Here is a 12,071-nt window from a genome sequence, read left to right on the forward strand (position 1 = left end):
CCTGATTTTTTTCCCACCGGCTGCGAGGTGAAGAGCACATGTCCCAAGATTCCGCGCTCAAACGTGGCGTCATCAGACTACGCCTTTGTTTTGAATAGGTGACCTCTAGCGGAAGGAAAAGTTACATAGTGCACCTTTAATAATATTATTATTATTTTATTATTATCAGGACCCACAAATATTCCCACATTGCATTATTATACATTATATTCTACATTATATGTAGTAGTTTAATGTAGTAATGTCACTGAAACTCTATCATCTTAATTTTTTCCCCCTCACGCTTATAATGAAGGCATTCGTTGGACCAAACTGTCAATAGTTAGTTCATCCAAAAAATGTTATTCTGCATTTACTCACACTCATGTTGTTTTTGCACGTCAGTCACGCAAGCATTTGAACATCCTTGTTTACTACAGTATGCGTGTCGTTGTAAATCTATCCATCATGTAAAGCCAATGGTCTCTTCAGAAGACTTCAATTTGGATTAGACCACTCGATTGATTCTTTTTACGATGCAGTTGACATTTTTTTGGACCTTTTTAAGTTTTTTGAGGAATGGACTTTAAATGGAGGGATATAAATCTCTTGAACGAAAGTTGAAGTTGAATGAAAATCTTAGATTTGAAACGACACTAGGGTGAGCATGACAGACGTTACATTTTTGGATGAATTATGCCAAATAATACAGTAAGCTGAGCCTTGGATAAAACTAACTCTATATCGCAAATCATAACGTTTACATCAACGATACATATCGTCACATTTTATATCACGATATATCAATATAACAATGTATCGTTACACCCCTGATAATTGTTTATATTATGGTAAAAAAAACGATAAATGGAAAACAAACTATGTAAAAATCTAATATAAATGAGTATGCACAATATATTGACTGATACCAAAACCAATGTATTGTGTAATGAGTATTTTTGTCTCTTTTTCCAGAAAAAAAGTAAACAAAATTTTAAAACAAGATTAATGTGCCTGATGAGCAAGACTGTGTAATATATAGTAATTTAATAAGGATTTCTGCTGTGCAGAATTTTAAGCCACAAGTTCCCTCTTATGTAGTTTTTAGATTAATACCCAGTTTTTTTTTTATTCCTAAAATGGGCAAAATATGATATTTAGAAGTCCAGATGGCTCACATGGCTCATGTGTCCTTCATTTCATCACTTCTGAAATGGAAAGATAAAGGAAGGGAAATTTTGAACTAGAAGCACAGAAAAAATTGCATTGTATAGTCAGAAAAGTTGGTCTATTTCTCAGAAACTGTGCCTGGAAACGTTTTAACGAATACATGTGATCATTTATAATCAAATGGCGCTCTAATTTTACCAGTCACTAGCGTCCATATAGCATCCTGCCTAGATCAGTAGCTTAACCACAACATGTAAGAAGGTCATGAGTTAAGGTTTTGTGCCACCTTTCAGAGTATAAATACTGTCTTGTGATGACCTGTTGACAGTCGTCAAATATGTGGGATTGCATGAGCTCATCCATGTCAGAACAAAGCAGGCTTTTCACCCGGTTCAGACGTAGAACCCCAGGAGCCGTCTGCATCTAGAGGTCTAAATGAAGGTCACCCTGCTTTGAGACTTCACAGTTTGGCAGAACAGGTGTTTATCTTTTGAGACATGGTTCCTCTGAGGGGAAATGGCAGGACAGAACATTCCTGAGCCAAAAAGAGTTTGTTTTTCTGGCTGTGGAGCCTGAATATGGCTTGAAAGGGGTGGGGTGGACCCCGTGTCTGGTATGTGTTTGTTTTCTGACCTGACACCGCATGACCACCCAATTGCTCCAACAGCCAAGGTGGGAAAGATGACGTTGGTAGCCCCGAACACTTTTTATCGATGAGATCATCCTCTTGCCCCAGACTCTTAATAGTCCTCGTTGCAGAAGGGTTTCCTGAACATTTCTCAATAGCAGCAGAGCACGTCTTGCCACTTCTTAAGTTCTTCCAGGCTGCGGGTTAGCTTTTTTGTTTTGGAACCAGCTTCATTTCGAGTTCTGCGCTTAGTTATACAGTTTCATTCTTCAATTTTTCTAGTTGGATTCTGACTCCGGTATACAATATTAGAGCTCAGTATCTCTACCACAACTCTCCCGGAGGGACTTGGTCCGGGTTCAGAGCGTCAGAGCAGAAAGGTAGGCCTGCAGGCACCTGCCCATCATGCCAGCCCCCAGAGTGTACCGCTTCCCGCTGAAGATCAGCCGCACTGAGATCATCTTGAGGAGTGAGTTTGATGGGGAGGGAAGGGGCTTTAACCATCAGAGACTCCCAGCAAGGGCAGTCAGGTACTTTGGTCTGGTACTTTTGGGTTCAGACAAACTGTAATGTGCTTTTGGTATGCAGTAAAATGGATATGAATAAAGCAAAATATAACCTCTTTTAGATGTAAAGACACATCTAACCTTTTTAAAAATCTGTCCTTTGTAAAAGTTTGGATCAGTACTAGTTGATGTCTTCGAAACAAGCATTATCTTTCTCAGCACCAATTAAGTTAGAGAATGTATGATGTTTATCATAATGATAGTTTGAATATTTGGCTTCATTAGCACTTTAGCTACAAAATGTAAAGGTGTAGTGCTTGATTTAAAGTGCACCATTCAAAGACTCAACCAGTTGCATTGGTTTGAGGGAAGGAATTATCAGTTTGGATGACATTTGAAACATTATTTTTGCACTTCCGTTTGTTGCCACTAGTGGCGCAGAATAACCTAACCTTTAATGGCACGTGCAAGTCATGTTGGAACGATCTTGTTCAGGAGTCGAACACATATAAACGTCCAAAAAAAAACGTAAATTAATGGTACATTTGTTCAAATTAATGGTGTTTTCTTTTTTCAATAAAACTAAGTATATAGCCTTGTGGGCAGTGCACCAGCATATAGTGCAGTTGCGCTTTGGGCACCCCAAGTTCGAGTCCCGGCTTGTGTACCCCCCTCCCTCCAACTTCGCTTCTTGTCAACTAACTGTCCTGTCCCAACTAACATTTTTTTTTATATATATGTACTAAGTATGTATAAAAACCCATAGTATTGTGCAATTATGATCAAATATATAATGGTTCAATTTACAACAAATGCACCATTCTTCGCGCATTATTTGTTTATCATGTTGTAGATTTAAAAAGTCTTTGAGTTTTATGCAAAAAAAGGTACATTGCCGTCTTGCTTCGACCAAAGTTATTTGCACACACCTAATGTCATTATTATGACTGGACCCATAAGTTGAGCGTAGCACAAGTTCATTGCAATTTGCAAGTTTCCTCAAGCCATGACTGGAACTTAATTCTGGAATTAAATGTGTTGAATGTCAAACCAAAATACTGGTCAAGGTATGTTAATTGTTACAGCTTAATTTCATCCAATCAAACCACTTAACCTCTCCACACAGCACAGCAATACCAAGTTTATCACGGAAAACCATTAAATGTCTGAAACGGATTGTCCATAACGATCCAAGAGCGGTTCTGTTTTTCTCAGTGAAATGTGTGCTTGTTTTAGCTCTGTGTGCTGAGTCAGTCTTTTACCAGCCATTCTCACGTTCTCAATCTTGCTTATCCTGTAAGTTTTTCCCTCCATTTAATTTGTCTTTCCAAGATAATTTTCCAATGTCATTTCGCTTTCTGTCAGAAGTGTAAGTGACTTGTTTGCGATGTAATGAAGCTAGTTTGACAATAGCCTGTAAAGATGTCAGTCATCTCAACAAAAGTTGCATTGTGTGGACGGCTGTTTAACAGGATGTCTTTGGATAAAAGCAGTCTTGTTAGTTTATTTCAGAAGTACTAAATATGATTGTTTACACTCTGCACGTGTTCAGTGGTGGGTTTTGCAATCAAAAGTGTGCTCTTGTTTCATTTGGACTACAAATGGTAGAACTGTTTCTAAGCAGAGCTTCTTTTATTAGGCAACATTGCATCAAAAAGCCTCCCCCGATGGTTTTGCAACTCATTCCTGCCACTGCCCACCCCAGAGCTGAAGTGGGATCAGGTGATGCTATTTAGTATCTCTGGGGTAAACATCAACACCTTGTGCTCAAAACAGCTGATCTAGGGCCAGTAGCATTACTAGTTAAAATTAATGTTTGGAAGTTATCATATCTGTGTGGACATGATGGACTGTAACTAGATGGAGCAGAGCAAGTTGTAATATGTAGAACTAATGTTGTTTTGTGTGTTGTCTTCGTTTTTGGTGGTTTGTGTTTGGTTTGGTTTGGTTTTATTTCATTTTTACATTAGAGGTTATCATATCTACAGTATGTGGGCATGATAGACTGTGTTACTAGATGGACAAATATTTTTAGCAAGTTGTAGTAAGTAGAACCTGGTAACTTCTACTATTTTTAGGTCCCACTCCCATTTCTTACCAGACTTTCGGTCTCAGACTTGGAGCCCTGAGTAACGAGACTCGCCAAAACCATGATGCTATATTCGTTATATCCCAGGATGTCCGCAAACACACGGATAGTCCTGTTTGATGTCTTGAGCTTTCTACCACTAAGACAGAAACCTTGATTCTGTATGCGTTGAAAGAAATAATTTATTTTGACTCATGTAAATTGCTTTAATAACATCACATTTAACCGGTTCACTGACCTGCTCACTATTCAATCAGAATCTGTTTAGAGCTAGAGGAATAATCGTTTGCTTCCTCGTCTTAAAATGATGCAGTCCTTGACTCTAATTTCCCATTTGCATAACCACAACTGTGGAATTAATTGGAAAGCTTGTGCCCGTGTTGTGCGACACATATGAGTGATAAGGGGATTTGTGTGTTGTATTTACAAGGTGACAGCATCAGGGTGTGGTAATGAGACTGTGCGTCAGATGATGTTTGTTTTTCACAAATGTTGCTGTAAAACATCAAGGAGGAAAAATTTGTCTTGTTATTCAAGAAAAATTGGTATATCAATCCTGGTCTGATTGTCAAGCCTTTGGGCACAATTAATGGCTAAGGGAAACATCCCAATTACCATTGCTCATAGGTTTGGGGATTTGAACAATATCTTCATGTAAATTAGTTGCTCCACTATAGGGCTGCGCAATATATCGAAATTATAGAAATATCGCAAATGTACATATCGCAATATGCATATCGCAAGGGCACGCAATATCTGAACGATTTTAATAGGCTACTTCAACATTGTGAAAAGTACATTTTAGGTTGATGCATATAGCAGAGAATAGGCTGAGCACACGACTGTTACTTATGTGACTTGCTTGATGTTAAAAAGAGTTATTAAATGCAATAACTTGCGAAAAACAACTCAAGACAGCTGTCCGACACACACACCGAATCGTGCGCATAAGCAGTTCTTTTTTTCGTGTCTTGTTACACACTCGAACTGTCAAATACACACACAGTTATGTCAAAATGGCTGTCTTGATGAGTATTCATGTAAACACAGTCGGTTATGCTTTAAGTGAAAGATATCAGTTGGGGAAAGAAATAGATTTTACACACTTAAAGCAATATTGTATCGCATATCGAATATCGCATTATTTAACAAGGATATCGCATATCGCATTTTTCTTCAATATCGCACAGCCCAACTCCACTATTACCTCCATGTAAATTAATTTTTGGCCAGACCAACCATGACCATGGTGGGACGTGTCAATCAACTGCTTTCTGTTTCTGTTACTTTGTCCCACCTTGGGTGTTAATGGGTTAATGTGGCTGTTTTGAATGTTAAAGATATATTAAGAGTTCACCCCAAAAAATGTATGTTCTGTCACATTTACTTACCCTAATGTTGTGTATATATATACACACACAGATCAGGCATAACATTATGACAGGTGAAGTGAATAACACTGATTATCTCTTCATTACGGCACCTGTTAGTGGGTGGGATATATTAGGCAGCAAGTGAACATTTTGTCCTCAAAGTTGATGTGTTAGAAGCAGTAAAAATGGACAAGCGTAAGGAATTTAGTGAGTTTGACTAGAGTCAAATTGTGATGGCTAGACGATGGGGTCAGAGCATTTCCAAAACTGCAGTTCTTGTGGGGTGTTCCTGGTCTGCAATGGTCAGTATCTATCAAAAGTGGTCCAAGAAAGGAACAGTGGTGAACCGGCCACAGGGTCATGGGTGGCCAAGGTTCATTGGTGCATGTGGAGAGCGAAGGCAGGCCCGGGTGGTCCGAACAATCAGACGAGCTACTGTAGCTCAAATTGCTCAAGAAGTTAATGCTGGTTCTGATAGAAAGCACTGGCGAAAAAGCACCAACAGTGGGCACGTGACCATCAGAACTCGACCACGGAGCAATGGAAGAAGCAGGTGGCCTGGTCTGATGAATCACGTTTTCTTTTACATCACGTAGTTGGCAACAGGATGCATTATGGGAAGAAGGCAAGTCGGCGGAGGCAGTGTGATGCTTTGGGCAATGTTCTGCTGGGAAACCTTGGGTCCTGCCATCAATGTAGATGTTTCTTTGACACGTACCACCTAACTAAGCATTATTGCAGACCATGTAAAACGGTATTCCCTGGAAGTCCCTGGTGGCTGTGGCCTCTTTCAGGAGGATAATGCGCCCTGCCACAAAGCAAAACTGGTTCAGGAATGGTATGAGGAGCACAACAACGAGTTTGTGGTGTTGACTTGGCTTCCAAATTCAATATATATCCGCCTCACACACTTTTTGCACTTTTTTTTTTTTTTTGGTTGATACAATGAAAGTAATTTGAGGCCAGTGTTGTTTTGCACTCGTTAACTTTTATTGTATGGACCAAAATAATCTTAAAAACATAAGAAACAATAAGAAAGTAATACAGGTTTAGAATGACACAATGACTAAACTATTACTTCCACTGTAAGCTCTGAACAATCCAGCAAGTTATATAACTAAAATTTGTGTTTTCCCTTAAATGCAACCAGCAGTTTACAGCAGTGGCATTTTCACTGATGAGGCAATAGAGGCAGTGCCACATCAAAAATGTTGGGTTAGAAAATAATGAATTGTGCAAAATATTACAAAATGAGAGCCAATATTATTTTATATATTATAGTATATGGTACCATCAAGTTTCAGAGGGAAGCAGTGTTTATTTGACCTATCTTTAGCTCATTATGCTCCTATTGTGGTCCTTATGTATGGTGTGAGTTTTTAGAGATGATTAATTTCTGTGAAAGTAAAGCGAGCCAGTGTATTTGTGGCTATTAGTTGTTGGTGACATCATCCGATAACCTGATTTTAATTTATTATTTGATCCTGTGGCTTTTAATACAAGCTATTTCCCTGTCAGTGCTTAAAGAGACTTCCTGATACACCTTTGATCCATCGTGTGGTAGGGCTGTACGATTAATCGAAAAATAACCGAAACCGACATTCAGAACCTCTAACCGACGTATTTTTCCCATGTCGGTTATTTCGGTTTTCACGTGACTCCGCCCCGTCAGTCACATCAAGAGCAGTTTGCAGGCACACAGAGAGATGCAGGAGCAGTTATCTGTGTTTATAGATGCCCAGAATCACTATAGTAACTGCATGTTTTACACAGTTTATAGAGGTCAGTTAATTGCTGTTCTTATAGCCTACGCGCTGACACACACACACACACACACACAGAGACGGCGCGCGCAAGCCCCGAAACCGCTTTCACTTTCGTGCTTGTAAAGTTTGTCAAGTAAATGCGTTTAAACGCGACAACGCGCGCGCCCTGAAGGCAGATCTCTTTCACCTGCGTTCTCGCAAAGCTTTGTCATTTGAATGTCGTTTAAGCCCTGTCAGTTTGAACATTAAAGCGAGTTTCGACCATCAGATGTGTATTATGTTGAACTAATGCCTGATTTATTGTGACAAACGAACACTCAGACAGAAGCTCGCACATCCCGTGAAGATCGCGCGCAGAGGAGAACAGAAACGCAGGATCAACGCTGTCCTGTGACTAAAGTAAAGTCACTAAAGTAGCTTACTCAACCGTTATTTTAATACCTTTTGAAGTAAGTACAAACCACAGCTTCATAATGAATAGAGACAGTAAGAGTAATTCACACACACAATCACTCTCTCATCAATGCATTCAAATAAATGTAATGTAGGCCTATGTGTTAATTTATCTGTATCTGATGTACAACAAACAGAAATCTGCCCCATAGACAATAACTGCTGAAAGTGAACCGTTTCCTTCAAGTATTTTAAAATCACAAAGAAATGCACTTTTTCATTAGAAAAAAAAATCCACCTTTAATAGTAGAAAATATTTACAGTACAAACCTTATCAGTGAACTTACTCAAAAAACTTATGAGGGCAAAAAAAAAGAAAGAAGCAAAATAATCGTTCATTAATCGTAATCGAGGTCAAATGTTCAATTAATCGAGGTTTTTATTTTTGGTCAAATCGTTACAGCCCTATCGTGTGGAAAACATTTTTGACTTCAACATTTTCTGAAATATCAAACTTAAATTGTCCTTTGTATGTAGCTCACTAGGTTTCAGAGGCAGAGCTTCCAGTCCTTCTGTATCTGCATCTCTTGCGGTCTTTTTGTCGAAAGGGTTAAGCCTACAAATACATCCATGTTTTTCTCCACCCACCTGATTGTAATAGTTGTGATGTGATTGTAACATTGACCGCTTTACCCTTCGCCCATCCAGGCATGAATAATTGATCAGGTCCGGAAAGTGCAATAAGTGAACCACATCCTGCTTTGTGAACGTTGTGGCAGAGCGTCTAACGTCTAACTGCCAGCCTATTGGTCCGGTCTTATTTTACCACGGCAGTGTTTGCTTGAGAATAGCCTGAACAACATGCTGCTCTCTCTGAGATCTCATGGAGTCATTGATGGCAGTTTGGGGGCTGATGCGAACGGCTCTAGTGCACTTGTTACAAGTGCACCTAAAGACCAGGATGGACTTCTACAGTACATCTGCTGTCAGAAGAGGCTCGGTGGTTCCCTCCTCTCATGTAGGTGCTATTCGGACTCTTTAGCTTTATGTTGGTTCCGTAAGTTATCCATTTAATCGGTTAGAAACTTAAACGACTTGATGTTTGAGTGTGATCTTTGTTTTCTCTGTCAGATTTTTTTTGTTTGTTGATATTTTATTTAGAAATTTCTAATTGACATATAGGTAGTGTTGTTTGAATAGCTAATTTGTGTGGCTTTTTATAATTAGTAACATTATAAAATGAAAAATATATTCGTTTTATTACATATGTATATTATATTTTATTTGTGCATGTTTGTAGAAAAGGAAGTACAGTGGAGGTAATGCTATCAGTGTGTGATCTAATGGCAGTACATTACCGAACTGGCTTGAAGGAGGATCAGTTTATATTAAGGCTGACACTGAGTGCTTTTGGACCAGAGCCAGCCTTTAAAGTGCTGTTCAGTTTGTCTGGGTTAAATGGGCCAAGTATGCTTGCCTTTGTGTCAGAGTTTTAAATTGCAGTCATTGCACTTGAAAATCTCCATAAAGGGGCCATAATAACCAATGAAGTTAATATTTGTGCCTCAGTCTCTGGAGTGGCTAAATCTGCTGACTCATTAGATTTGAACTGGTTTTGTGATTTTTAATGTATGATTAGCTCAACATATTTTAAGAGTAATGTTTGTTTCTGTTTCAAAGGCATTTGCTTATATAACAGGGCCTTTTACATACACATTAAGGCTAACGTAGGTGTGTTTTGTGTGTTAAAGACAAATAACTTTTGAGAAGGGAAGAGTGTAGAGTGGGTTACACAAACATGGACAGTCAGGAACGCTTGGCTTTCTTAAAGGGGGTCACAAAACTGTAATGTTGGATTAGATTTGACAGATGACTTGATTACTGCTTGGCTTGTCCAGATGGCTCGGCTCTAATGTCATGTTTTTTCATGGAGTCTTGTGCTGTAGGGAGAATTCTACATTCAGACTTGTTTAATCCAATTAATGTGTTCTGCAAGCCATTTGTTTCTGGTTAAGGTAAAGTTTAACTGGGTAAAGTTTAACTGGTGTGCATTGCATGCCATGATCTGCTTTGCATACTTTCATATTGATTAAAAAATAGTACTTATCCCAAGACAGATGTTTGTTTTAAATGTTGTTTTTTTGTTAAATGTTGTTTTATGGTTTAATGTTATGGTTTTATGTTTTAAGTTGTGTTATATTTAGTTATTTTTAGGGCTGTAATCAACCAAAGAAAATCTTGGTCTACTGAAGTCCTGAAATTTTCGACTAAAAATCGACTAAAAATGACTTCAGGAAAAAAAAAAAAACGTTAATTAGCTGCGCACTGTGCGCAGTTCTTGGTAGCCTTGTTGTCTGCCTAAATGAATTATAAATAAACAAACTAGTAGGTAGTATATTAAATCGTTTTTGACCTGATTATTTTGCACTGAAATAAGTCTGACACACGAGTCGAATATCGTAGCCTATGATTTCCGAAAATATAGTACTATGTTGTCAACTAGTGATATCATCACAAGAACTTTTGAGGAATAAGCAACATCATTTAGACAATTGTTTTTGTCATATGTATTATAATAACTGACAGACACTATCATTTTAGCCGCTCTGTGCAGCTCGAACATAGGTGCTCATCTCAGCTTCGCGGCTGAGACACGAATAGACTATTAACTTAAAGCTTTTACTCTTAAACACAAAAGGCACGTCCACTTTAATAAAAAAGGAATATTTATTTAACAAGCCAGATCAAGAGCAGAAAAAACGCTCTCACAATTAAATAAATAATATACAGCAAAGTAGCCTACTTCAATCTGTCTCTCTTCTCCAGTGTGTTGGGCTAATCCAAAAGAAGTGAAAACAAGGGGGGTGTTCTGAAGACAGACTGTTACCTGTGAAACAGGGGTGCTCTGAAAACACCCCCATTAGCAATTAGTGCTTTCCACCTGATGAAATGAATGCGGCAAAACTGATGAAATGAACGCGGACAAAAAATCGACCAATCAGAATTTTGGTCGAGCCAGAACATATCGACTAATAATCGATTGGGAGATTACAGCCCTAGTTATTTTAGGTAGTTTTCTGTTATTGTTTTAGTTTTTTATGTTTATTTTAAATGTTACGTTTGATGTTTTATATGTTTAATGTTTTGTTTTTGTTTAGTGCTGTCAAAATTAATGCGTTAATCGCATGCGATTTAAAAAATTGTTTTTAAAGGTGAACTATGTAGGATTTTTGCAGTAAAACATCCAGAAACCACTAGGCCAGTGTTATATATTTTGTTCAGTTGAGTACTTAGAATATCCCAAATGTTTCCAACTTTTTGTAAATCTTGAGAAATTGCTATTTTAACCAAGGAACCGGGACGTGTGAGGGAGTCGCCTGTCGATTGCGTCATATCTGCGTCACCATCGGTTTCCGGTTTTATTCAGTGAAACACTTTACTCTCACTGCAGTGTGAACAAGTGTCATAGCAGCCGCCGAGCGAACGTCATAACTTCCTTTTCAACACACTCAGATATATCTAATATGATAAACAGAGTTGCGTTACCTCAAACTCATGACTGGAAAAGAGGAAGTGGCGCCGGTAACCGTGTCATAATAAAAGTCCCGCCAGCGACTATGCCATAATAACAGTCCCGCTCTTCAATCGCTCCTGCGGCCTTGCTCAGCTCCACAACACTCGGCCCTGCTCTGCTTCACTACAGTAACGTTAATAATCGCATCCATGAACATGATTTCTGCCCGAGTCCTATCCTGACTGTTTTCCACCGGCTGTGAGGTGAAGACCACATGTCCCAAGATTCTGCGCTCAAACGTGGCGTCATCAAACTACGCCTTTGTTTTGAACAGACGACCTCTAGTGGACGGAAAAGTTACATAGTGTAGCTTTAACTCGTTAAAAATATACTGTCTTTTAATGTTTCTACATTAATTTGGAGAGTAACTGAGAAGTTATTACAATATACAAATATTCATGATCATGATTAATTACAGAAGAAAATGTGTGATTTTTTTAATTAGTTTTTTTGTTGTTGATTGCACAAGTTTTGTTATGTTAGTGTGCTTAGATTGTATTATTGTTGTATAATCCCTTTCAGATAAAACCATGTGAAATGTGTAAAAACTAAACAAATTCACTGTTGTTGCTTTGTCGGACAGAAGGTCTCAA

At 38.4% G+C, this 12,071-nt stretch overlaps 1 protein-coding gene across 6 annotated transcripts in view; it reads left to right on the forward strand.

The window, feature by feature from the left end:
- Positions 1-12,071, forward strand: part of enah (ENAH actin regulator) — a 138,320-nt gene that overhangs the window by 86,007 nt on the left and 40,242 nt on the right. The window contains exon 1 of one of the 6 annotated variants that reach the window (XM_079831139.1): positions 1,861-2,246. The exons of the other annotated variants lie outside the window; for them this stretch is intronic. Within the exon in view, the coding sequence (XP_079687265.1) occupies positions 2,183-2,246 (64 nt within the window). The 5' untranslated portion in view covers positions 1,861-2,182. Of the gene's footprint in view, positions 1-1,860; positions 2,247-12,071 lie in introns of those variants that run through there. 6 annotated transcript variants of the gene reach the window in all.

The sequence above is a fragment of the Gobio gobio genome, assembly GCF_949357685.1.
Source record: "Gobio gobio genome assembly, chromosome: 12".
NCBI classification, from domain to species: domain Eukaryota; kingdom Metazoa; phylum Chordata; class Actinopteri; order Cypriniformes; family Gobionidae; genus Gobio; species Gobio gobio.